This window comes from Cricetulus griseus, chromosome 6 (assembly GCF_003668045.3).
Source record: "Cricetulus griseus strain 17A/GY chromosome 6, alternate assembly CriGri-PICRH-1.0, whole genome shotgun sequence".
NCBI lineage: Eukaryota > Metazoa > Chordata > Mammalia > Rodentia > Cricetidae > Cricetulus > Cricetulus griseus.
In genome coordinates, this window is record NC_048599.1 from 59,477,117 (window position 1) to 59,504,636 (window position 27,520).

The window sequence follows — 27,520 nt, forward strand, 5'->3', positions numbered from 1 at the left end:
ACTCCCCCCAAATCCGTATTTTTACCCAAGATTGGGAAATACACTGAAAACAGTCCAGGCAATGACAGGTGGAAAGGACTGAACCTAGAGCCTCGGGACTTCGCGAAGCACCTAGGTATATAAAACAGGCAGGCATCGTCTCTCAGAAGGGTTTTAGAAATCAAGACCTCTGGGGACCAAGAAAAGTCTAGAAAACTGGCTTCCCTATCCGAGTCGAGATGGCCGGGTGGAAAGCTGGAACTCTGGGACCTGCTAAGAATCAGTCCTGTCTTGGAGAGGAAACTCCGGATAAGCGGTTCCACCGTTCCCTGGCAACTGCTAGTTCCGCCCACCGACTGCCCGCCCCCTGGGCGTCACTAACTCTATTCTACCAATCAACTCACAGGATGCCAGAAAATCAGGCATCAGTTGGAGGACTCCTGGACTCCGTCATTCAGAGACTCCGCCCCTCACTGCTTCTTCCTGACTGCCAGCGACAGACCAAAGCCGGGCGTTTGGAGACTGCCCGGCCAGGTGATTGCGGTAGGTGAGGGGCCACGGTGTCCAGTGTTTAGCATGTCCTATGGCCTGACCCCGGAACACAACGGAGGGTATCAGGAACTGGATTATTAAGGCCAGTCAATTCTCGAAGCCGGGGGTGGCTGAGGCCTGGGATCTGGACACTCGGTTTCCTCTGGTGTTCTGGACGTTCCGGGGTCAGGGACACGCGGGCTCCTAGGTGAAAGCAGACTTGGGGTTTGGGTGTGTTTAGAGGACTTCGATGGAGAGTCTAAGGATCCCGTGACGTATCTGTTCCTCTTACTTTGGGCCCTCGCGCTGTCTGGACTGTCTGCTGGAATTATTCAGACTTTGCCCTCGTCAGCTTTCCAGATCTTTAAAAGCCCTCTTACAAGAAGCTGTCGACCTAGTCTATAAATCTAGATGGTTATGGAAATCCCTAGGCTCTGCACATAGCCCTCCTCATCTATCTCAGCGTGGGCGGCTCAGTGTGTTTCCCAAGCAGGCAGAGTGTTGGTGCTGTGTAAAAATAAGGATTTTGGAAGCAAAACATCAAATACCAGCGATGCAGCTTTGAGCAAACTGCTCGTTTGATCTTATTTCTTCCCGCTTCTTTCTCATCTTTTTCCTGCTCCCCTTCCTTCGTCCTCACCAGTTCCTGGAGTTCACAATCCTTCTACCTCAGACTTCTGAGTGCAGGCGTCACAGACACAGATGTGCTCCACCACACCTAACTGTGTCTGTAAAATGATGAAAATGCCTCTCTTTCTGTTTGTATTCAGTGCTAATTATCTGGGTGATTACATGTTGCATACATTTATTGAATCATCACACTTTACACATAAATATGGGCAGCTAAAATAGTAACAAAAAATAAGCGGTAAAAAGTATGAATAGGGGTGTGGAGGAACTTGAAGTATATAACCCAGCTGCTACTGTAGTGAGTGAATGTCCTTGCATTAGGATAGGACTCTTTGACAGACACTCTTCACCAAGCACCTTTTTTTTGTTGTTGTTCTTTTTTTTTTTTTTTTTTTTTTTGCTGTTTTCTTATGTATGACTGTCAGTTTGTGACCTGCTGAAGACAGGCTTTAATTGACTGATGATGAAAACAGCTGTATGTTGGAGATCTGTAGGGAACAGAGTAGCTAGCTACTTGTGCACAGTGGAAACATCAGAGATATTCTTATGTTTATTGAATATATAAAATGCAGGGCTGGGCTGTAGCTTTTCACACTCCTTTATGGGTTCTCATCCTGCAGGTGAAGGCCATCTGGAAGCAGCAGAAATCTTCTGCCCAGCCAGCCGTAAAGCCCCTGGGCTCCTTTAATGCACTTCTCAGACTCCTTCATAGATTCAGGGTGTGTGTGTGTGTGTGTGTGTGTGTGTGTGTGTGTGTGTGTGTGTGTTAATTTTTTTTGACACAGGGTCTCATAATGAAGCCCTGACCTGGAACTTGCTATGTAGGCCAGCCTAGCCTCAGACTCATAGATATCCATCTGCCTCTGCCTCTGCCTCAGGAGTGCGTGCTGGGATTAAATGTGTAACACCACCACACCTGGCTATACTGTATTTTTTTATGTTATATGTGTTTCTCCTGCATGTATGTATGTGCACCACATACATGCCTGGTGCCCACAGAGCCAGAAGAGGGCATTGGATGCCCTGGAACTGTGTTAAAGATGGTTGTGAGCTGCCATGTGGATGCTGAAGACCAAACTCTAGACCTCTGCTGCAAGAGCAGCCGGTGCTCTTAATGTCTGAGTCATCTTTCTTTCTTTCATTTATTTAGAGACAAAGTCTCACTGTGTATTCCTGGCTGTCCTGGAACTCATGGAGATCTGGCTGCCTCTGCCTCCTCCCAAGTTCTGGCTCTAAAGGCATTGCCACCACACCCAGCATTATACTGTATTGGAGCTAATCTTTACTCACTGAGCTTCTTTGTCTTTTTCAGCCCAGACTCCAAATGAAAATGTTTGAGAGCCTTGACTCTTCAGCTACAAAGTCTGGCCGGGATCTGTGGGCTGAAATCTGTTCTTGCCTGCCAAATCCTGCCCAAGAGGATGCTGCCGGCAATGCCTTCTCAGACTCTTTTACAGATTCACATCCTGCAGGTGAAGGCCACATGGAGCCCAGCCAGCCAGCTGTAAAGCCCTGGGCTCCCTTGCATGATTCAGAAGTGTATTTAGCATCTCTAGGTAAGTTCTCGGTCTCTCTGTCTCTGCATGTGTATGTCTGTCTGTCTCCCTCCCTTTCCTCTCTGCTGCCCTCACCCTAGCCCCTGTGTTTTTTAGGGAGGTAAGTTTGTCTTTAGTTTTTATATATATATTTATATGTGTTTTGTACTTGTCACATGTGGGCCAGATGTAACTCTAGAGGATGTCTCAGGTTGTTTGCTGGAAAGGAGCCCCACACCCCAACCCTTTTCTTTTTTCTTTTTGTTTTTTTGTTTGTTTTTTGAGACTGGGTCTCTCTATGTAACAGCCGTAGCTGTTGGAACTTGCTTTGTAGACCAAGCCGGCCTCAAACTCACAGAGATCTGCCTGCCTCTGCCTCCCGAATGCTGGGATTAAAGGCGTGCGCCACCAACGCCGGCTATGACTGAAGTTTTAAAAACCTTTTTGTTTTTGTTGTTTTGATTTGTTTTGTTTTGTTTTTTCAAGACAGGGTTTCCCTGTGTAGCCCTGGCTATGCTGGAACTCACTCTGTAGGACAGGCTGACCTCCAATTCATAGAGATACACCTGCCTCTGCCTTCGGAGTGCTGGGATTAAAGGTGTGTTCTATCATTGCCTGGCTAAAAAAACTGTTTAATTACAAAGACTAATTGTGGTATGGGAATGTCGTGCCAGAAAAGTCATGATGTTTTCTCACAACAATAGAAAAGTAACTCGGAACCAAGTATTCAAATATATTGGCTTTGGGGGCCATTCTCATTCAAACCATCACAGACTGACTTTGACGATGGTATTTACTTATTTATGCTGCTTTTCAAACTCAAGATCTAATAGATACTAGACAGACAAAAGTTGTACCATATTCCTGTCTCCTCCCCACCCAACTTGCCCACTTTTTAGACGAGGTCTCATGAAGCCCAGTTTGGCTTTGTTTGTTTTTTTTGTTTTTGTTTTTTTTTGAGACAGGGTTTCCTCTGTGTAGCCCTAACTGTCCTGGAACTAGCTCTTGTAGACCAGGCTGGCCTCAAACTCACAGAGATTCACCTGCCTCTGCCTCCTGAGTGCTGGAACTAAAGGTGTGCTCCACCACAGCCTGGCTAGGCTTTGAATTTACTATGTAGTTGAGGATGACCTTGAATTTCTGATCCTCCTTCCTTTGCCTCCTGAGTGATGGGATTACAAGGGCAATTGCCCACATCCAGTTTCCCTCTGCTCCTTTAAATATATTTTTTAACTGGTACATAAAAACCATAAAAATTCTATATATTAACTCTATATTAACATTGTTAAATATCCTATCTTGTAGAGAATAGTGACAACAGTAGGATTGACAGTTACTCCCATGCCCAATACTCTTTTTGCAGGGTTTTAAACAATCATGCCCCACCCCCCGACTTCCCCCCTCCAAGACAGGATTTCTCTGGCTCTCCCAGAACTCACTCTGTAGACCAGGCTGGCCTTGAACTCACAGAGATCTGCCTGCCTCTGCCTTCCAAGTGCTGGGATTAAATTCATGCACCACCACGCCTGGCACCTTTTTTTTCTAAAAGACAAAAATTAGTTAAATGTTAGATATTCATCATTCCTTTTACTTCCTTCAAGAAAAAATGAAACTCCCTTAGTTATTAACTTGTATCACCTACAGTGTGTTTTTTTGTGTTTGTTTTGTTTTGTTTTAAGGGTGAGTTCTTGCTGGTAATTTAAAGGACCACAAGGTATTTATTGCTTTGATTAGTGGCATGTAATGTTTCATTTCATCTATCCATTCTGTACTGTTTAAATCAGGATGAATACATCTCCCTAAATGCTTGTCATTATGGCAAAATCCATGTGTCCCAAAACAAAATCTAGAAATTACTATTTGAAGAAGTCCAATCCCATGGAGTTTTAAAATATTTTTATTATTTTTACAGTGGTGGGAGTCAAATCTAAGCCCTCTGTTAGGCAATCAATCTGCTACTGAACACAGGAAGGAGGAGATCCTATATAGAAGGACACAAAGAAGAGACAGCTTAGGTGATTGCTAACAAATATCTTGGGAGAACAAAGGAAGTTTCATTAATGATGACTAGAGGAAAAGTTACAAGAAAAATGCAGTTGGAAAGACGAAAGACATGATGTGGAGTCCTCGTGAGATTTGTAAGGGAGCTAACTGAGAAGAGTAAGTGCCTGCTGCCATGGCCAAGGGATGAAAGCGGTCTGTTTGTGGTAGACAGAACATATGCCCCACAGTGATAAGAGGCAAAGCTGGGGGAAGAACCAGATCCTGTGGCTTGTAGGTAGCACGTGACCAGGGCTTATAAGAAACACTCTTTGATCTGGGTGGTAGTGGCTCACACCTTTGATTCCCATCCCAGCTCTCAGGAGGCAGAGGCAGGCGGATCTCTGAACTTGAGGCCAACATGGTCTAAGGAGCAAGTTCCAGAACAGCCAGGGCTATACAGAGAAACTCTGTCTTGAAAAACAAAAACGAAAGAAAGAGAGAGAGAGAGAGACAGAAAGAAAGAAAGGAAGGAAGGAAGAAAGAAAGAAAGAAAAAAAAAAGAAAGACTCTTGGAGATGATGATGTTGATTGGTGAATATTGGTTGGAAAGTTAAAACTCTACTGGCCTTTTATAAAATCAGCTAAGAAACTAAAAGAAACCGTAAACATTAACATTTATCAACTTCAGGTGTTTTACATAGGTGAGCTTTTGCTGGTGACTGACAGAAATACAAGGTGTTTATTGTTTTGGTCAGTGGCTGTTAGCTGATGTAACGATTTTAGAAATGGAAACAAGACTGCACATTATAAAAATTTCCATTGGTTCTAAAATTAGTGTACATCCTCCAAACAGCTATCAATTGCTTCTTGTTTTGAGTATTCCTTTCCTGGGGAGACGATGTCTACCCCTTCCTTATGGGGTCCCAATGACAAGACTAAATACTGTAACACTGAAGTTCACCCTGGAGAACCAAATGTTTTGTTGGGCTTGGTTACAGGGCATAGGTGAGGGGCCACTTACAGGAGCATGGGTGACCCCAAAGCAGCTAAACCTGAAAGATATCACCCAATATGAATGACGGCTTCCCCCAACAGGTTCGTAGATGGAGTCCCTTCAGTCAGCCTCCCCCAGCCCATATAATGCAGCACCTCTTGAGGCTACTACCCACATGCAAGTAGGGCAGAATGGCTGGAAGGGCAGGAAGGTGAAAGCCAGAATCTCAGAGGGAGGTCCACCATCTCCCTCTTCTAAGGCAGTGGTTCTCAACCTGTGAATCCAGATCCCTTTGGCAAGCCTCTGTGTTTATTTTATTTTTTGGCAAGCCTCCAAAAATATCTACATTATGATTCATAACAGTAGCAAAATAACAGTTATGAAGTAACAACAAAAATAGTTTTATGACTGGAGGTCACCACAACATAAGGAACTGTATTAAAGGGCCTCAGCATTGGGAAGATTGAGAACCACTGGTCTAAAGAAACATCAACAGTGGGCAGGCTGCTAGTGATGATCTCCGATTTGAGGATGGCAGCTCCTTTACTGTGACACCTGTGCACACTGTGACACTCACATACTGCTGAATAATCAGGTTATTGTCTGAGAAAGATAATGTTAGGTGCTTTCATCAGTAAACATGATAGAGTGTACGTACTCAAAGTAAGAGTTGTGTGACATCGCTTATCTTATGAAATCACTGCAACATATGTGGCTTGTCCTTGACTAGAACATTACAATGTACATAACTGAATTATACAGTTGAAGACTAAATTAAGGCAGAAAGTAATGGTGATGTCATTCCTTGTGTGCTTCAAAAGAGGTCTCCTCAACAATTAAAATGCAAAGAAGAGTAATTAAGAATCTATCATCAGGAAGCCCTGGGAACCACTCTCAGAGGGATTACAAGATGTTTGTCTTTATTAGGCTCCATCATCCAGGCCACAAATTGAGAAACTTTTTAAAATGTTGGAAGACATTTTTCTTTAATCAAGAATTTAATTCCATGTAGAGATCCTAAAGGTCTCTCATTATTGTATTCCCATCAAATCAGTTTTAGCATCTAATGAACCATTGGGTCTCCCATTTTCTCTAACTCTCTCTCATGAGGTTTGGAAACCACTTCATGTCCTTGCAACTAGAAGAAAAGCCATTTACCCCTTAGAGACGTTACTTTCAAAGAGTTGAAAACAGGAGATGGAAATACACATGCCAAGCTAGGAAAAACAAGCGTTCCCTAGAGAGACACCTTCTGGGCTTCTGTGATTTCAAAAACAACAACAACAACAACAAACAACAACAACAAAACAAAATAAAACAAAAATGCTACTGATTTATTTGTGAGAGCCTATGGCTCTTCCTCTTCCAGGGTTAAACATTTACTTAAGACAGTGCGGGAATGAAAAAGAAGCATGTTCAGTCAATATTCATTTTCCTCTAAAAACAAGGGGTTTTTTGTTTTTTGTTTTTTCAGGGACTGTGGATGTGTTCATCAGTAAAAGGGTTTTTTGATGTTTTTGTTTTCTGGTCTGTTTGGCTGGATATTTGAGACACGATCTTCTGTAGCCTGGCCTAGCCTTGAATTTGCTGTATAGCTGATACTGATTCATTCTCTTTTCTCCATTTCTCTTCAGAGAAGAAACTAAGAAGAATCAAAGGTTTAAATGAGGAAGTAACCTCCAAGGACATGCTTCGAACTCTGGCCCAAGCTAAGAAGGAATGCTGGGATCGGTTCCTCCAAGAGAAGTTAGCGTCCGAGTTTTTTGTGGATGGACTTGATTCTGATGAGAGGTAATTGACAGTTGGCTTCACTGAGCGTACTTTCATTCACTAGAGAACTCAGGAATAGTGACATCACAGTACTGGTATCCTTGGTTCCGAATGTCTCTTTGAGCTGAAATCAGCCCTTGGAAGGTTGTCAGTTTTTGCCCTTAGAGCAACAGTAGATTTTCAAGGATGACAAATACCCTCAGGTACATCACGGCCACAGATTTAGTAGAGTCGAGGATGAACCACCATCTTCATTTCTAAGGATGCGATGCACTGGAGAAGGAAGTAATGAAGCAGTAGCTGGAACCATTTTTTTTATTTTCTAATCTTCATTGCCATAGAGCTTCTGTCCTGTTAGAGCCACTCAATAAATGTGTGTGGGTCAGCCGGGCAGTGGTGGTGCACCACTTTAATCCCTGCACTCTGGAGGCAAAGACAGACAAATCTCTGAGTTCAAGGCCAGCCTGGTCTACATAGTGAGTTCCAGGACAGCCAGGATTTCACAGAAAAACTCTGCCTTGAAAAAAAAAATTGTGTAGATCAAACAAATATATTTTTTAAGCATCTTTTATGTGCTGACACTGCTTGGTGCTTGGAGGACGGTGTATTGGTTACTTTTCTGTTGCTGTGATAAAACCTCCTGACCAAGGCAACTTGTAGAAGCAAGAATTTATCTGGGGCTTCTGGTTCCAGAGGAGAAGAGTCCTCCATGGTGGGGAAGTATGGCAGCAGGTAGGCATGGTAACTGGAGATGGAAGCAGGAAGTTGAGGGTTTATATCTTGAGCCATAAACAGGGAGCAGAGAGAGTAAACTTGGGATGATGGGAGGCTTTGAAACCCCAAAGCTCTCCCTCAGTGGTGTATATCTTCAAGCAAGACCACACCTCCTAATCCTCTGCAAATAGCATCACCAACTGGAGACCAAATATTCAAATGCCTGAGTATATGAGAGACATTTCATTCAAACCATGACATTTCACTCCCTGGCCCATAGGCTCATGACTGTATCATAATGCAAAATGCATTTAGTCCAACTTTGAAAGTCTTACAATCTCAATACTGTTTTAAAGACCAAAGTCTCAGAAACCCAAGGCAGTCTCTTAACTGTAGCCGTCTGTAAAAATCACTGACCTACTCCAGGTTCAGTGGGAGACCCTGTCTCAAGGGAATAAGGTGGAGACTGATGGATGTCTCCTTTTCACCTCTGGATGTATACCCACGGGCCTTGCACCTGCACCCACACATACATATACCACACATGTGCATCACACACACACACACACACACACACACACACACACACACTATTTAAAAAATTGGTGGGAGGAATAACTAATTTTTTAAGTAAAGTCCTTAGGGGAATATAACTTTAGCTCACAACACACAGTTAATATTGACTTTGAAAGTCCCATCGTGTCATGTGATCGTGTCATGATCCTGGTGGAACCAAGGCCAGGATCTGAATAAAATATCATAGTCATACTTCATTTAATTTACAAATCATTTTCACCTGCATTCTCTCACATTTTGAGTCAGCATGCCCTCAGATCCTTCAGAAACCAGTGTAGCATTTTAAAGGTCATCCCAGCTACCCTCAGAAGGCTTGCAAGATAATATATATTTTTCTATCTGTAATGGCTCGACATAAGTGAGTCTTTGTTTTTGTTTTTGTTTTTGAGGCAGAGTTTCTCTGTGGCTTTGAAGGCTGTCCTGGAACTAGCTCTTGTAGACCAGGCTGATCTCAAACTCACAGAGATCCACCTGCCTCTGCCTCCCAAGTGCTGGCATTAAAGGCGTGCGCCACTGTCGCCCAGCCATAAGTGAGTCTTAAAAGTCCCCAAACAGACAATTTGAACCTACATAGATTCCTGACCCATTCATAACTTGTCATAATGTTCTGTCTTCCAAAAACCCTCCCTCTACTCCAACTCTAAGAAGAGGAAACTTTGGCTAGGGGTGGTGGTGCATGTCTTTAATCCTAGCACTTGGGAGGCAGAGGCAGGTGGATCTCTGAGTTCAAGGCCAGCCTGGACTACAGAGCAAGTTCCAGAACAGCCAGTGCTACACAGAGAAACCCAGTCTTGAAAAACAAAAAACAAAGCACACACACACACACACACACACACACACAAAAAAAAAAAAAAAAAAAAAAAAAAAAAGCCAAAAGTTTCTCTTGCATAGTCAAGAAAGAATTCCTTTTTTCTAAAGTCAGACTACTCTGGTCATGTAATCACACATAAAACTAAGTGAGCTCCCCCTTTGGTTTTGACTTCCCCTTTTCTATAGAAATAATTGAACAGTTTCATGAAAAGGGTCATAGATGAAGAGTAAATGCCTGTTTTACCTGATTCTCTTGAGCTGTGGGTATGAGTCAACCTACTGTTTATTCTGACCTTTGTGCTCATCTGTGGGAATGCTTCTGTCATTTGGCAGAACAAAATGGGAAACAGTAGTTATGGGAAACTATTGGGAAAAGTAGTTATGCTTTTGTTTTCAAACTTAAAATTTGCAATTTTAAACAGGCAATTTTGCATTCCGTGAGGGCCAGGTAAGAGATTCCTCATGTGAGAGATGCTACTGTTTAACACATAGTCCTATGGCTTTATGCTTTCTGTTTGTTTCTTTGGTAAGTGGGTTAGCAATGTGGTCTCTTTCTGTGGTCCAGGCTGGCCTTGAACTTGTGATACTCCTCCTGCCTCAGCCTCCTGAGTGCTGAGAACTGTGGGTGTGTGAGCTACCAATACTTAGCTGCTACATGTCATTAAAGAGCATAGCATGGAGTTCATGTTATATCTAGTCGTTTATATTTTACTATTAATGTGTATTAACTGTTGGTATAGGATTCTGGGTGATTAAGGGAGGTGGGAGGGAGACAGGAACCTGACAACTGACCCTCCTCTCTCCGCAGGCAAATGAAAAGAGCCCTTGGCAGAAACATTGGATTCTCAGATGTTTTGGTCTAGGGTTTTTGTTTGTTTGTTTGTTTGTTTTGACAGGGTTTCTCTGGCTGTCTTGCAACACACTTTGTAGATTCGGCTGCCTCTGCCTCTGGAGTGCTGGGATTAAAGGTGCCTTAATCCTCCCTCCCCCAAATTACCTTTCTTACAAATAAACTCTATTAGTGTAATTGAGCCTCACACTGTCTTAGGTAAAAAAGATCTGTTTTTCTGTCTCACCTATAATTTGATATTTGTTTCATCCCCTCAACAATTTCTCTTCTTTTCAGATTTGAGGGGAAAAAAGATAAAACTGAGGCACAAGCTCTTCAGCTATTCTCCTCAAATCTTCGGGGGTCCTGCTTTGAAGGGGCTCTGGCGCTGCTTAGAGCCAAAGTGCCCACTAGGGGGTAAATGACGCTGTTGAGCTGCCAGGATGCAAGCTGTCAGAGCAGTAGCACGCTGTCCGCTGTCCGGTGTCCCTGCACCGTTAGCAGGGAAAAGCAGAGGCGGGGAGCAATTGGTGGTGGGCGGGAAGGCAGTATTTGAGTAACTGAGCTAATCATTAAGTAATCAATCGGTAAGGTCTGACCTAGCGGTTCTTCTGCTCTTTTGTAGCACCTTGGAACATTTCAAAAGATGGCTTCAGCCAGATAAAGTTGCCATCAGCACAGAGGAGGTCCAGTTTCTCATCCCTCCAGAGTCGCAGGCAGAGAAGACAGAGGCTGAGGCCGGGGACAAGCCAGCGGCAGGAGAACAATAAATGACACACACATAAGCCAAGCAGCTGTCTGGGGCCCGGGGGAACGGTGGAGAGCTTGACAGCCCCGCAGCAAAGAGAAATCCAGGGAGAGAAAATGCCCAGACTTCCAATCCACAAAGCAAACAGCTGCTGGCCCCTGAGGGCTTGCTTGGAGCTGGCATGTGTGACTGTCTTGGAAGTAGTGTGTGCTGGATCGCAAAGCTTCACTGAGCTCTGTTTCGGCAGTTTAGAGGTTTGCAAGGATCCCTCAAGAGCAGGGTGTGAAAGTGCTCAGAGACACTGGAGCTCTTGTATTATATAATGTATCGGTTAAGCAAGCCATATTTTTTTCTCTCTTCCGGGTCTTCATATGTGTGTGTGTGTCACGCATTCCATAGCTAAGTAGTCAGGAGCAGGTGTAGCCAAGGAGAGTGAGGTCAGCCTCCTGGAGTCCAAGCCCTTGTGGGGCTTTCTCACATACTCATCGTAAACAGAGGGACTCAAGGGGAAAGGGCTTTTCCTTTTGATTTGTTCCTTGTGTCAAAAATGGGGAAAAAAAGAAGTGTGAAAACATGGGCGTTTGTATCTGTGTAGATATATTTTCCATTTCATGGCTTCTCCCCCAGCTTCTTTTTGTATCAAGTTCCAAATTAGACTTGTAAATATATATGGTTTAGTGTTTGACACAACTCTTGATTAGTTCCAAACTTGCTCCCTGTGGCAACTTTCCTGACTGAGCTTGCATTAACTCTTTGTTTATTGTGTTGTTCATGTGAAGTTTGAGCTGTCGATATAAAACTCTCATTGGAACAGCTGTGTAGTGTGGATGGCACTCTTGACTCGGGAAGGAGGGAAGTAAGGACAGAGGTATGCTATGGAGGGGGGCCAGCAGCCTTTGCCAGCCTCTTGTTTTTGTGTGTTTGCTAAGATTTACTTATTTGGCCAGGCATGGTGGCACAGCTTTAATCTCAGGACTCAGGAAGGTAGAGGCAGGCCATTAGCTCAAAATCTGTGAGTGTGAGGCCAGCTGGCCTACATAGCAAGTTCCAGGATAGCCAGGGCTCCATACAGAGACCCTATCTCAAAAAACAAAATGAAAAGACTTTGTTGTTTATTTTATTTATGCATAAGTATATTTGCTCGTATGAGTTTATGTATACCACGTATAAGCAAGAGCCCATGACTACCAGATGTCAGATCCTTTGCAACCAAAGTGACAAGTGGTTGTAAGCTGCCATGTGGGTGCTGGCAACTGGACCCAGGTCCTCTGCAAGAGCAATAAATGCTCTTAACTGCTGTCCATCTCTCTTTTCTTTTCTTTCTTTTTTTTTTTTTTTTTTATTGGTTTTTCCAGACAGGCTTTCTCTGTGTAATAGTCCTGGCTGTCTCAGAACTCACTTTGTGTTTTTGTGTTTATAATACATGCCTCCAGCCAGGCAGTGGTGGCGCACGCCTTTAATCCTAGCACTTGGGAGGCAGAGGCAGACAGATCTCTGTAAGTTTGAGACCAGCCTAGCCTACAAGAGCTAGTTCCAGGACAGCCTCCAAAACCACAGGGAAATCCTGTTTCGAAAAAACAAAAGTAAAAAATAAAAAATAAACAAATAATACATGCCTCCAACAGTCTGAACTGAAATGTTCTATGGTAAGGTTCTGGAGTTGTGGCTCCTGGGTGACAGTGAATCCATAATGATGAGCAGTGTGGCTGAAATCTTCAGAGGACACTTGCTCTTTTTCTATTTTGTTTTTGTTTGCTTGTGGGTTTTATTTATTTATTTATTTATTTATTTATTTATTTATTTATTTTTGAGACAGGGTTTATCTGTGTAACAGTGCTGGCTATCCTGGAACTCTCTTTGTAGACCCGGCTGGCCTTAAACTCTCAAAGATCCACCTGCCTCTGCCTCCTGAGTGCTAGCTAGGATTAAAGGTGTGTGCTGCCACCACCTGGCCACACTTGCTCATTTTTAAATCAAGTATTTGCGTTATTGAGAAGGATAGATGCCAAACAGGCCATACCATATACTTACTTAATGACAGAAATACTTTATACTTTCCAGACACACTCTTCTCACCTCTTTTTGTCATTGACTCCCAGTGTTAACTTTAGTTCTACTGCTCTTGGTCAATAAGATATATTTGACATAAAAGGTAGCCTTTGGTGGCACCCTGGGGAAGTCTGAACAATGACGGAATCTGGCACTGAACCAACCTGTCAAGCTGCCACCTCTGTCCATGGGTCAGGTGACAGACCTCACTATTCCTCCAGGACCAGCTAATGGCCTCAGCTAGATGGAGAGGATTAAAAGAAAAAGGCTAAGATTTTTCTTCATCCTGTATGATAAAAGTAAATCATTCTTCCTCATAATGACAAGAAAAGTGGCAAGGTCCTGAGAAACTGTGCTAAAGAGCAGCCGGTCCTAGGATGGAAAGACAGGATTCTTCTATAGCAGAAAGTGGGGATTCTGTAATCAGGACAAAATCTTAGCCTTTTCTTACCTCTACCTCCTATTTTCTACCTCAAAAATAGATATTTTGGGGGCTGGAGAAATGGCTCTAATTAAAAGCACTTGCTGTTCTTGCAGAGGACCTTAGATTAGTTCCTGGTGTCTACACCAGTCAGCTCACCATGACTGTAACGCCAATTCTAGGGGATCCAACACCTGCTTCTAGATTCTAAGGACACCTGTACACACACACACACACACACACACACACACACACACACACACACACACACACACACACATTTTGGCACAAGAAGGCAGAAGGTCGATTTAGAGGAAACCTGGCAGAGGTAAGAGGGGAAGGTTCCAGATCTCCAATCATCTTGATTAATTCTGAGGCAAATCTCCATTAAAGGGACTCCAGTAAGTTTTAACTATGGGCTCTTAGGTGTTTTAGAGGTGACAGTTTCAGTAATTATTCTTTTAAAAAAGATGAGGCCCCATTAACCTAAACCAAATCTCATATGAGCTCCAAAGCCAACTCTATATTCATAGAGGTTTATCTAGGCTCTTGAAGTGGCACTACATTTGAAACCAAGTGTTTGGGGTGCTATCTTTGTCCTGTGGCTTGCTGTGTGGTCATGAATAAGTCAAATGACCTCTTTGTGTTCCAGTTCCCTTGCAGTAATTAGACTAACCATAGGAAAAATAAGATTGGCCTGAGATGCTGGTCTGTTTCCTTTCATCATGAAACCCTAGGGAGAACTTCCTCAAATCGGTGAAATGTGTGAGTTGGGAGAGCCTTATCACCCCAACTCCCTTCCTTCCTTATGTCCTTACTGAAACAGATCAGAAGGTAAAGCAAATGCAGTGACTGTACTCTACCTCAAAGCCAGCAAAGGGTAATTACCCACCAGGGATAAGGCAGTAATGACCTGGTGTAGCCAGGGAAGGTTGAGTGGGAGCCAGGGAAGTAAGCTAAGTGACTGCCACTGTTTTTTCTGGCACATGTACTCATCACTCAGGCCTTGGCAAGGTCAGTGGTGGAATGGCACAGGCTTGCATCCAGTACCTGCTCCAGAAATAGGCTCTGGACACATTCACACAGCATAAACAAGTATCCCACCAATTGTTGCCAAGGTGCATCCCTTCTAGGTAAGCCTGCCTAACTGGGTGATTGCTGGAAGAGAAAAGATGCCCTGAGCCACTTCTTAGATACTGCCTCTCCAAGGCACATGAAACTGCTAACATTTCCTTGAGACTATCCCACTTAGTATTGGCTCTACTTTAGTTACAAGATTCAAGACAGGACACTGTCATCGGAATCATAGTCTTTAAGAGCACTGTTTACTTGAGCCTAGCATTGGACTATTTAAGGCAGCAATTCATTCATCTAACCAAGGTGTGCTGTGCCTCTGCTATGCTCCAGGCACTGGATGTGGTGATAAATAATAAGACCCCAACAGAAGGAAGTGTTAGTATAGGGCATTTTGGGAATACCTGCCAAGGAGAGAGGAGGGCCCTAGGCCAGCTGGTGGCAGGTGAGGGAGAGAGGCCACTTAGGGAAGCTGGTCCAGAAGAACCAGTAGGAGCAGGGAAAAATAGAGTGTCAAGAGAATGGGGGCCTAAGTGTGAACAAAGACCTAAGGCAAAAGGGTGTTTGAAGAATCTTGACAAAGTTGTTCAGTGGAGCTGAAGCATAGAGAACAGAGAAGTCAACAATAACGAGGCAAGGCCATAAGAGAAGGCTTCATAACCATGGTAAGGCACTGATGGGCCACTGAAAGCGGGGCGGTGACAATATCATATCTGCATCTAGAAAGATGGCTGTGCTACTCTGGGCATGACCTGGTTAAGCTGATAAATATATCTGCTGCGTGAGATGAAACAAGTACAGGGCTTGTGTTTTGTTCTGTTTTCTAACTTGATTTATCTTAAATTCTTTCTCTCTGTTATAGGACAAGTAGAATTAAGCCTGGCAAGTTGTATTTTCCAATGATGGCCAGTTTAGTATATCACATCTCACACATTCACACTGTAGGCGATGTGCACACCCCTCCACTGAGACGTCAGGTCCATGTACCCTTCCTTTGAACTTGGTAGATCTTTATGCCACTGCCTTGCTAATGGAGTGCAGCGCAAGGAATGTAAGTCTGAGGCTATTACAGAAGCACTCCATCTGTTTCTCCCTCCCTCCTTCCCTCCTACCCTCCCTCCCTGTAACCCTTTCCAACCAATCCCTCACCTTCATTCAAATTATTTTCATTCCTGGTCTTTAATCAGAGCTACTTAACGCTAAGTGGAATTAAGACAAGTGGTCTCTGCCAAACCCTGAAAAATTCATGGGCAAACCAAATGTTACGACTTAAATCACTAAGTTTGGGTTAGATTTGTTACCTGGTCATAGTCAATGGATGACCACGATTTAGACTTCAGATATCATATAGCTTATTTCAACTATTCTGTTCTAGTTTCTGATGATTACAAAATTTTAGTACACTGGCTACAGTATGGAAGGAGGAGGAAGTCCAGTTTGAAAAGTACATTTGTTTAAAAAAGACGTGGTAATGGCTTGAGGACTTTTATTTCCACTTAGGATGTAGAAAGGATGTAGAAAGGTGGAAGGGAAATGTTTTCTGTAGCCTAATTACATATTCTCTTTTCATTTCTTTTGTATGCCACTCCAATTATAGCCTTTCTTCCTTTTTCTTTCTTTCTTCCTCTCTTTCTTTCTTTCTCTCTCTTTCTTTCTTTTTCTTTTGGAGATAGGGTCTCTCTGTTATGTAGTCCTAGCTGTCCTGGAACTTAATATGTAAACCAGGCTGCCTGCCTCAAACACAGGATTCATCTGTCTCAACCTCCTGAGTACTAGGATTAAAAGTGGGCACCACCTCACCAGCCAAGGTTGTTTATATTTGGGGTGTTTTGTGTGTGTGTGTGTGTGTGTGTGTGTGTGTGTGTGTGTGTGTGTGTGTGTGTGTGTGTGTGTTTGATGCTGGAGATTCAACCCAGGGCCTTCCTCTTGTTAAGCAAGTCTCTGCCAAGGAGATATATCCCCAGCTTCACTATAGGTTTTCTTTTTTGTTTGTTTGTTTGATTTTTTGGGGGGGGTTGGTTTATTGAGGCAGGGTTTCTCTGTAGCTTTGGAGCCTGTCCTGGAATTAGCTCCAGGCTGGTCTCAAACTCACAGAGATCTGCCTGCCTCTGCCTCCCGAGTGCTGGCATTAAAGGCATGCACCACCACCACCTGGCCACCATAGGTTTTCTTTCTTTTTTTTTTTTTTTTTAAAGATTTTATTTATTTATTATGTAAACATCATTTTGCTTCCAATTATATCTGCACACCAGAAGAGGACACCAGATCTCATAATGGATGGTTGTGAGCCACCATGTGGTTGCTGGGAATTGAACTCAGGACCTCTGGAAGAGCAGTCAGTGCTCTTAACCTCTGACCCCATCTCTCCAGCCCATCTTTTTTTTTTTTTCTTTACACCATAGGTTTTCTTAAACTGATGAGAAAGCTGTGATCATAGGCAGTCAAGGAAAGTTCCTCTCAAGAGCCCTAGGTACACATACATGAACTACGACCACTCTGGCAAAGATGTAGCTGTCATGCAGTATGTAAGGAGAAATCTACAAACATGTTAACAAATGTGTAAAGGCTATGAGTGGATAATCATATCCGTTTGGAGCAGCTTGAAACTGCCTTGGGATGTACCTCAGTGGTGGAATACTTGCGTAGCATGCACAAGGCCCTGGGTTGGATATTCATCACTAGAAGGAAAAAAAAACAAAACAAACAAACAAACAAAAAAAAACATGAGACACCATTTCAGACACAGGAAATCTACACTCACCCGCAGCCTTGGTTCAAGAAGGCTGTCTCCTGGAGCCCTGAGAGAAAGCAGGAACGGAGCAGGAGACAGGAGAGAGCTTCTCCTCAGAGGCATAGCCCACAGGACTTGTCCAGCTGGTGGCTGTAGGAAAAATAGAAATTCTCAACCATTTTCATAACCATTTCCTATAAGTAAAAGCCTTAAGTCACTGGGGAAAGGGGCAAAAGCCTCTTGCTTCAGGAAGAGGATAAAGCAAGACCCATTTGTTTTTAGCAACTACAAACTCACTAAACATAGTCGAAGATCCGTTGCTTTTGAGAGGGGAGTAAAAACCAAACACACACACACACACACACACACACACACACACACACACACACACACACCAGTGAGCTGGGTATGGTGGCTCATGCCTATAATCATAGCATCTGGGAGGCTAGGGTACAGAGTTTGAGCTAGAGTGAGTTCTAGGTCTCAGACCCTGAGAAGAGGACAATGAGAAAGCAGAGGAGGAGGGGGAGGAAAAGCAGTGATAAGAAAAGCTCTGCCCCAGGGTCAGAAGCAAGAAACTGTAGGTTGTAGTATCAGCCAAGAACTGCTGTGTTGCAGGGAGGACAATAGCCATGGCCACCTATAATCAGCTACAGGTAAAAGAGTTTGGTCGCCATGGGGAGAAGGAGAAGAAACTGAGAAAGCCCTAACGTGTGTCTGTGCCTGCTTGAGTTTATGTACACCATGTTCATGCAGATTCCTGCTGATGCCAAGAAGTTGGCAGTGGGTCCCTTAGTATTTCAGGGACGGGCAGTTGTAGCTGCCAGATGTGGATGTTGGAAACAGAACCCAGGGCCTCTGTAAGGGTGGTGAAGTACTCTTCTGAGCCATTTCTCCAGCCCTAGGCTCTAACTCTTGAAGCTCAGCATTATAGGACCTGCTCAAGATTGAAGGTGAGAGCAAGTGAGATGGCTCAGTGGGTAAAGACAACAGCCACCATGACTGATCTATTTATTAGTCAGGGGTCTCTAGAGGAACAGAACTGATAGAATGGATCTGTGTATCAATAGAAAGGGGATTTATTAGAGTAGCTTACAGACTGTGGTCTAGCAAGTCCAACAATGACTATCTACCAACAGAAAGTCCAAGAATCCGGTAGTTGTTCAGTCCACGAGGCTGGATATCTCAGTGGGTCTTCGGTATATGCCAGTATCATGAAGAAGTAGTCTCTAATGCCAGTGAAGGAATAGACTTGCCATCAAGAGGGAGGACAAGCAGGCAGGCAGGCAGGCAGACAGACAGACAGACAGACAGACAGACAGACAGACAGACAAAGAGCTTCCTTTTTCCATGTCCTTTATACAGGCTGTCACCGGAAGGTGTGGCCCAGATAAAGTGGATCTTTCCACTTTGAATGACCTAATTAAGAAAAAATCTGTCACAGATGTACTCAGCCCTCTGAGTTTTAGTTAATTCCAGGGATAGTCAAGTCAACAACCAAGAATAGCCATCACATCTGATAACCAGAGTTCAATCCCCAGGATCCACTCTTGCAAGCCTTTGATTTTCAAGACAGGTTTTCTCTGTGTAACAGCTTTGGCTGTCCTGGAACTCACTCTGTAGACCAGGCTGGCCTTGAAGTCACAGAAATCCTCCTGCCTTTGCCTCCTCAGTGCTGGGATTAAAGCTGTGCACCACCACTGCCTCACCCGAAAGTCATTTTTATGTGTTGTGAAAGGCTTCCACATGTGCTCTGTGGTGCACATATGTTTGAGAAAACCCAAGTTCAGCTCCCAGTACCTACATTGTGGCCCACTAGTAACTCCAGCTCCAGGGGATCCATGCTCTTTTCTGACCTCCACAAGCTCTCACACACATGCGTGCACATACACTCAGGCACACACACACACACACACACACACACACACACACACACACACACACACGAAGTAAATGTGTTTCTTTTTCATAATTATGGGGATAGCAAGGGCCCACCCTCCACCCTACCTGCATGTGGCTAAGAGCCTGGCATCAGATAAGCAACAACTGACTCAGGCTACTAGAGGCGCAGCAAGTGGGGACAACTGAAGAGCCTTGGAGGTTAGCACAAGAACGCACATGTCCCTGCCATCTGCCCAGCCTAAGCAGTCCCACATGGAGGAACTTGACGCCTGGGTGCATGAGAGATAGTGAGAGCAATGAAACCCAAACTGCCTGACTTCTGACCAGATTGACTTAACCCTCCTATACCAGCAGGCTGCAGGCAGGGACACTGCACACTTTCAGGCTTAAATACTATTTACTATTAACCTCAGTCTCTGCTGTTCTATACACCATGGGCATTCGGGGTTTTTTTAGAGGCAAAACAAACAAACAAACAAAAGAACACCCCCCAAAAATCCCAACCAACTGAGTGGAAGGGTAGAGAGTGGCAGGAGCAGGGCATGATACCCTACATCTGTCTTAGAATCACTTGTGATTCAGCAGGATGGCAGGGTCTTTGTCCTGGTGTCTGATGGAATCATAAGATCTAGGAAGATGGAGGATATAGTCTAGAAGACACACTCTACATATTGGTAGAGTAGAACAAGATTCTAGAAAAGCATCCCAAAAGTAAGTGTGTGTGTGTGTGTGTGTGTGTGTGTGTGTGTGTGTGTGTGTGTGCGTGTGTGTGCGCGCGCGTGCACGCGCACGCGTGCATGGGTAAAATGACAACAGCTATTTTCTTCTTTTAAAATATTTATTTTATTTGCATGTATATGTGTGTTCGAGGGCCTGCAGGTGCCTTCAGAGGTCAAAAGAGGATCCCCTGAAGCTAAAGTTACACTAGAATTGGAGTTACAGACAGCTGTGAGCTGCCATGTGAGTGCTGGGGATTGAATCCGGTCCTCTGGAAGAGCAGCCAGTGCTCTTAACTGCTGAGCCATCTCTCTTAGCCCCATTTATGTATTTCTGGTTGTTTGTATTTTTGTTTTAAGTCAAGGTCTTACTATGAAGCATTGGCTAGCCTGAAACTCTATGTCGACCAGGCTGCCTCCAACTCCGAGATCTGCATACCTCTGCTTCTTGAGTGCTGGGAATAAAGGCATGCGCCACCACACTGGGCTAGTTCAGGTATTTTAATCACAGGTATGCAAAGCTGGCTAACACTAGTCCAACCACTCCGAAAGCATCATGTGGGACCCACACTATAAAAGGATCATTAATAAATGAAATGTCTTCCAGAAGAGAGGTTCAGGGAAAGGCTTAGATGACCAGGTCATTCAAAAAAGGACAAAACAGTAAAGATTATCTTGTCTAGGGCCAGGGATGTAGCTCAGTTGGTGGAGCTCAGCCTAGGATGAATATGGCCCTGGGTTCAGTCCCCCAACACCATATAAACTGGGCATGGTGGTAAACATCAGTAATTCTACCACACCGCAGGGACAGAAGGATCAGAAGTTTAAGGTCATTCATGGCTACATAACAAGTTCAAAGGCAGCCTAGGATACATGAAACATGAAACCCCCTTTTTTTTTTTTTTTTTGGTTTTTCAAGACAGGGTTTCTCTGTATTGCTTTGGAGGCTGTCCTGGCACTCACTCTGTAGAACAGGTTGGTCTCGAACTCACAGAGATCCGCCTGCCTCTGCCTCCTGAGTGCTGGGATTAAAGGCGTGCACCACCAACGCCCAGCTAGATTTTTATGTGTATGTCTTGTGCCTGTGAGAGTATGTGTTATGTGTGTACAGGTGCCCATGGGAATCAAAAAGGGGAGGTGGATTTCCTGAGCTGGAGATACAGGTGATTATGAGGAAGTTCTGTTAACCACTGAACCATCTCTCCAGCCCTGTGAGACTATTCTTTTGTTTGTTTGTTTTTCGAGACAGGGTTTCTCTGTGTAGCTTTGGAGCCTGTCCTGGAACTCGCTCTTGTAGTCCTTCCTCCCCCTTATTCTTTCAGGCTGATTATCTCTCCCTAGTTGTACTCTGTGCCTTCCTTTGTTTCTTTTTCTTGCTCCACCTCAGATCATTTGATTTAATTCAGTCAAAAGTCCTGAGTGGCTGGCAGGCGTTGGTGGCGCACGCCTTTAATCCCAGCACTCAGGAGGTGGAGGCAGGCGGATCTCTGTGAGTTTGAGGCCAGCCTGGTCTTCAGAGTGCCAGGATAGGCTCCAAAGCTACACAGAGAAACCCTGTCTCGAAAAAAACCAAAAAAAAAACAAAAAAAGAAAAGAAAAGAAAAAAAAGTCCTCAGTGGCTGGAGTTGCTTTCTTGTTTATTCATATTCTTTGTGCCTTCAACTATACTCATCTCTGGCTTTGCCAGTGAGTAGGTCTTTGACCGATCTGGTTGGTTTTTGTCTGTCTGTCTGTCCATCTTCCCAAAGATCCTGTAACTCCAGGGTTTCTGACCAGAGGACTTTTCTGAGAATAGTGCTTGGGTTAGCCACTCAGTGTGCTGGTAGAGATGGCTAAGGACATTTCCAGATACAGCGGTTGTCATGGTAACAGCCAGGGCGGGCCAGGCAGGGGATGTGCAACCACACGTGCTTGACCTTTCCGTGGGTGTCAGGTTTGAGCAGGAGCTAGCGAAAGGAAAAATACCAAGAAGGCTTCCCTGTGGCCTAGTGCTCAGAGCTTCTGGCTGAGGTGAAGGGATGACGAGGACAGCTAGTAAGAAAGGGAAGAGCACAGAAGTACTGCCATAGCCACCAGGGAAACATGGGAAGAAGGGAACACACATGCTGGCATGTCCACATGCCTCAGAGCTCACCAATTACTCCTGTTGGAGAGTGACCCTTGGAGGGCAATGAGCCATCATTCCTGGAGGCCAGGCTCTCACCTTATCACGAATCAGCTCTTGTGGGAGGGTATAAGGTCAGTGCTTCGTATACAGAGACTCGGAGACTTCTTCAGATCAAGCATCACTTTTTCCACACTGCAGAAACCTTTATGGCTCCAACGAAAATATGCTAAAATTAAAAGACCCAAATGACTTACTCATTTATTTCATTATTATTTTGTTTGTTTTTCAAGACAGGGTTTCTCTGTGTAACCCTGGCTTGTCCTGGAACTCACTTTATAAACCAGGCTAGCCTCAAACTTGGAGATCCACCTGCCTTGCCTCCCAAGTGCTGGGATTGAAAGTGCTCACCACCACCGCTTAGCGAGATTTTATTTGTTTGTTTTGTTTTTTGAGACAGGGTTACTCAACAGCCCAGGCTGTCCTGGAACTCACTCTGTAGACCAGGCTGGCCTAGAACTCACAGAGATCTGCCTACCTCTGCCTCCCTAGTGCTGGGGTTAAAGGTGAGCGCACGCCTGTGCACACGCCACCACTAGGCTAGATTTTTTAAAATTAGATATATAAATGCAAAAGTCCAAAGACTTTAAAAATAAAGGGCATGCCAGTCCTCTCCCAGCTTTCCCCGTCTCTCAGGGTTCTTTCCCAGTTGTTTCTCATGTCTGCCAGATTAAGAGAGACAGACAGACAGACAGACAGACAGACAGAGAAATGCCAACTTCTCTGATGAAAGACAGGAAGCCTAACTGGTTATATGGTGAATGTGAAGGGGACTTGGACTCCCAGGCTTTTCCCCACCTCCTACCAGTAAAGGAGTTTTTCTTTCTCCTATTGGGACAGAGATTTAGGAACCCATTATGGTGCCTAAGATGGCCTGCAGCCTCTGAAGAGGGAGGCAAGAAGGCTACATAGCACACTTAGGTGATTTCCATGGAGAACACACAGTCTCCTGGGGATCTAAGCTGTTAAGTCACATCCATGGAGAGATCTCAAGATCTCCTAGTGTGCTTGCTTCCCTACAGGTGACAAAAAGTGGCCCTGAGCCCACTGCTTGATTCTCTCCTTTTCTGATCTACCTAATGTCCTTCCTCCAGCTGTCTTTTTTGTCAGGCCCTTACTCATCTCTCATCCCTCCTTCCAGCTCAGCACCCTGGGTTGGGATAGCTTCTCAGAGAATGCAACCATAAGGTTGACGGCATCTGCCGCTTCCCTGATGGGAGTAGGCAGGGAACATGGGACATCCCAGCTATCGTTCCTGCCAGCCCCTGGCCTCTGATAACTTCACTAGAGTCAACCCTCTCCCCCATGCCTGCTTCAGACCAAGCCTGTCACATATGCTTTCCGCTCACTGACCCAAGACAGGCCACTTCCTGCTTCTTGCTCTATGCTTTGCTTATTCTATTCCCTTTGCCCCCAAAATGCCACCATTGAGTTGCCTTAGCAATTCTGTGACCCCACCCTGTGGAACTTTTCCTTTGTTACTGTCTTCGCACCTGCCCCTCTGTTGAAGTGAGCGGTGAGTAAGTGGGCCTGTAGATCTCCAGAGTCCAGAGTGTCACTCACTGACATGTTAATGATGTTGGCCCAGACTTCCCAGAGACAACAGGCACACTTGCAGGCAGTGTGGATCCTGCGTCTGTGTCATGCATCCTTGCCCTTCTCAGACCGCAGCTTGTTCCTACATACTCATCCAGTGCCAGGCAGATTGCAGGGCAGGTGACTCCTCACCACTGAGAAAACTGTTGACACCCTGCCTGGGACAAGGGCTGGAGCAGCAATGTCTAACTGGTACAGACCTAGGCAGCTGTCTTCTAAGCTGCATTTTCACCCCATGGCTTTACCGCACCTTCAGAATGTCCTAGAGAGCAGGCTCTGAGCACAGAGAGAAGGCAGAGGGCATCCTTACTGTCCTTCCTCCCCTCCCCTCTACTGGTTGCAGCTGCGCTGCGTGATGTGGAGCTGAGCACAGTCTTAATTACCGTTCAGCCCTACTCATTAGTGCCTCTGGAAAGCCAAAGAAGCCCCGAGTCAGGAAGACCAAGGCCTTCAGCCCCCTGAGCTCCACTAACCCAATGTCTAGAGACTCATTTCTACATGACTTGATGCCGGGATGGGGGAGGGACTGGAGTTGGGGGGAGGGAGGCTTTGGCTCCCCTCGTGGGCTCTCACTCAAGCGTGCTGAGAATTTCAGGGACAGCATATGGTGAAACTCCACTGTGATCAGAGAGAGAACAAATGATTAAATAAACCGAGCACACTCAAAGCCAGCGCACTGATGACTTACCTGCCTCAGAGGGATATAAGCATGGAGCCTGGTGTGCTCAGCATGCCCCCCCCCTTTTGCTATTGTGAAATGAAATGACTGAGCAGAAGGAAGCTAAATGGAGGAGGAGAGAAGGATGGACCCTGGAAATTATAAACTTCTCAGTCCAATTTCAATAGCTAGCAAACATCCTTCACAGAGAGCAACTTGTAAACACCCTCGAAGATCAAATGAGATAATGCGTATGAAAGCACTTTTTGAACTATAAAGGGCTCTAGAAATATAAGATGTTATTCTGTAATATTTCTGCTCAGTGCCGACTAGGAGACAGATGCTGCGGGGAGCCCGAAGATTTATGATAATGGCTCATCACCCACAAGGTACTCACACAATTTGAGCTGTTTCATTTAATTAGTCATTGCCTCTCATGTAGACTACTGCAGAAACTGTCTAAGTGGTCTCCCCACCTCTGCCTTCACCGCCCCCGCCCCCGTCCATTCATTTTGCATGGCACTGCCAGGTTAATCTTCCTGATGCATAGCTCTGATCAAAAAATACCTATAAGGTTTCCTTTGCCGACTGCACTGAGCCCAGAGTCTTCGGCTTAGCCGTCCAGAGCCTTCATGATCTGGCCCACAGGACTTCCTCTAGCTCATTTCTCTTCTTCCATTGCAGCAGAGGGAAGATCAAATCACTCACTCAAGGCCACACAGACCCCAAGGGGCAGATGATGAAGCCAAGCCCTCACACCCAGGTGCCTGAGTCTGAGCCATTGTTCTTGCCAGCATATTGTCTTCTGACTTTGATATTGTAAAGACCGAGTATTTGTGTCTTACTAAAATTTATATGTTGGATGCTAATCCCTTCATGATGGTGTTCCAAAGTAATTTACTTCAGGGAAGTAATTAGTGGTGAGTCTGGAGTCTTTATGAATGGGATTAGTGAGTGCCCCTGTAAGAGCAGGCCTGAGGGCCAGCTATCTCTCTCGTTACCATGAGAGGATACAGTGAGAAAATGACACTCTGAAACCCAGAAGACAGACGTCCCCAGTGTCTGCCTCTGCCTCCACACTAGTCACAGACTTTTCGACTCCAGAATTGTGAGGAATAAACGCAATTGTTTAAGCCTCCAGTTTATGGTGTTTTGTTATAACAGCCAGAACAGACTAAAACAAATGGATGTAGTTGCCACAAAGACCTTCCCACATAGGTCTTTCTTCTTCCTCAGAAAATTTCCTGAGGACCAGTTCCCAAGCACATGACTACTTGACCCAAAGGTAGCAATATTTTTTCTTACCATACTGGGAACCAAACCCAGGACCTCAGACATGCTAGACAAGTGCATTGAGCTGCACCACAGCCCCAACATTAATATTTTTAACTGCTAGATAAATTGGCATAATGCTTCACAAAAAGGTTGGTTTCTATTTTAGCCAGTAATATAAACACATGCAAACTTCAGGAGACTCTCGGTCTGCCGAGAGTCAGCTTTGAATGAATTGCTAATTGGATAAGGGTTTTCCTTTCATTTCTTTGTTGAGGTGAGGTGTTTTCTTTATTATTTTTTATTTTTATTGTTGTGAGGCTGGGAATTAAACCTAGGTCTTTGAGAAGGATAGGAAAATGCTTTGCCACTGAGGTGGAGTATGTTTCATGTGTTAGTATACGCTTTGTATTTTGTCTTGTGGGATTTATATCTTTAACAATCACTGAAGTCCTTACATTTTAGAAGCTTTGATTTAAAAAAAGAAGGAGAGGCAATCTTGAAGAGCTGATGCAGTGAAATCACAGCAAGGCCTAGATAAGATCATGTTTACAAACTCAATCCCAGGTAAATCTTAGGGGCTGGAGAAATGGCTCGGGGTTAAGAGTGCTTGTTACCCTTGCAGGTTTGGTCCCCATCGCTGACATTAGATGACGTACAACTACCTGGAACTCCAATTCCAGGGGCTCTGACCCTGTCTCCTGGCCTCTGTGGGTACCAGCATTCACATGTACATACCCACACAGAGACACATAATGATTTTTTTTTTTTTTTTTTTTTTTTTGGTTTTTCGAGACAGGTTTTCTCTGTGGCTTTGGGGGCTATCCTGGAACTAGCTCCTGTAGACCAGGCTGGTCTCGAACTCACAGAGATCCGCTTGCCTCTGCCTCTCGTGTGCTGGGATTAAAGGTGTGCGCCACCACTGCCCGGCGCATAATGAATTTTTTAAGTCTTGAGAGTAAATCTTTTGAAAGACTGAGGTCAGTTGAAAGCATGCTCAGTGGTAGAGTGCCTGCCTACCATACACTAGGCCCTGGGTTCAATTCTCAGCACTAAAAATAAAATAAAATAAGATTAAAAAAAAATAAATAAGTGGCCGGGCAGTGGTGGTGTTCACCTTTAATACCAGCACTCAGGAGGCAAAGGCAGGTGGATCTCTGTGAGTCCAAGGCCAGCCTGGGGAGTTCCAGGACAGCCAGAGCTATATAGTGAGACTGTTTTAAAAAGAAGAGAAAGGAAGGAAGGAAGGAAGGAAGGAAGGAAGGAAGGAAGGAAGGAAAGGAAAGAGTGAGACCGAGGTAAAGTAACTTCAAATAATAGTCTATCCTTAAAGGGGAAACTTGGAAGACAACGTCACCCTGGAATCAGACACCCCCCACACCCATAAGTGTGCCTTAGAAGAACACAGACTGTTTGGTTTCAGAGTCATTTTTCTGACTGTACAGTGACACTGAAATAGTGATGCTTATTTTCTTATGTGGTGCTAAAGTATTTTTCTTTCTACTGTCTTTTTATCTTGGCAGTACTGGAGATCAAACCCAAGACCTTGCACGTGCTAGACAAGCGCTCTATCACTGAGCTATACCTGCTGCCTTCCCCCCACAATTTTGTTATTTGACTAAATAATACACATGAAAATTGCAAGAGTATATGGTGAAAATAAAAATGTCTTCCACCTTCTCTGTATTCCCCTCCCTGGTGACAGAAGCTACTACCGATCCCCTGTGGGACCTTCTAGGATATTTCATGCATCTATAAGCCTGTATATGTGCTTCTTTTCTTTTCTTTTCTTTTTCTTTTCTTTTTTCTTTTTTCTTTTTTTTTTTTTTTTTTTGGTT

At 44.5% G+C, this 27,520-nt stretch overlaps 1 protein-coding gene and 1 long non-coding RNA gene across 5 annotated transcripts in view; one reads left to right on the forward strand and one right to left on the reverse strand.

Moving 5' to 3' along the window:
- Positions 1 to 422: 422 nt before the first annotated feature.
- On the forward strand, positions 423 to 27,362 carry Ccdc32 (coiled-coil domain containing 32). 3 transcript variants are annotated; one of them, XM_035446618.1, is made up of 4 exons: positions 423 to 522; positions 2,453 to 2,696; positions 7,287 to 7,443; positions 27,206 to 27,362. In XM_035446618.1, the coding sequence occupies exons 2-4, from the start codon at positions 2,465 to 2,467 to the stop codon at positions 27,258 to 27,260; spliced, it is 444 nt and encodes a 147-aa protein (XP_035302509.1). In that variant the 5' UTR covers positions 423 to 522; positions 2,453 to 2,464; the 3' UTR covers positions 27,261 to 27,362. The 3 variants fall into 3 exon arrangements, with proteins under 3 accessions (XP_035302509.1, XP_027277985.1, XP_035302508.1); XM_027422184.2 differs by lacking the exon at positions 27,206 to 27,362 and adding an exon at positions 10,977 to 11,914; XM_035446617.1 differs by lacking the exon at positions 27,206 to 27,362 and adding an exon at positions 10,977 to 11,914 and having other exon boundaries at positions 452 to 522; positions 2,458 to 2,696.
- The window catches only part of LOC103163172, a 36,342-nt gene continuing 12,979 nt past the window's right edge, over positions 4,158 to 27,520 (reverse strand). Inside the window, exons 2-4 of one of the 2 annotated variants that reach the window (XR_003486577.2) lie at positions 22,196 to 22,325; positions 17,405 to 17,524; positions 4,158 to 4,217 (exon numbers count right to left, since the gene is read on the reverse strand). This is a non-coding gene — a long non-coding RNA (uncharacterized LOC103163172). Of the gene's footprint in view, positions 4,218 to 6,965; positions 8,168 to 17,404; positions 17,525 to 22,195; positions 22,326 to 27,520 lie in introns of those variants that run through there. The other variant, XR_003486576.2, reaches the window with a different exon arrangement.

Bases quoted from the DNA above. Each gene is read 5' to 3' on its own strand.
- Ccdc32 (XM_027422184.2), top strand. From the start codon at position 2,465: ATGAAAATGTTTGAGAGCCTTGACTCTTCAGCTACAAAGTCTGGCCGG. The intron at 2,697-7,286 runs GTAAGTTCTCGG...ATTTCTCTTCAG, and splicing joins AGTGTATTTAGCATCTCTAG to AGAAGAAACTAAGAAGAATC. The intron at 7,444-10,976 runs GTAATTGACAGT...GCTCTTTTGTAG, and splicing joins GGACTTGATTCTGATGAGAG to CACCTTGGAACATTTCAAAA.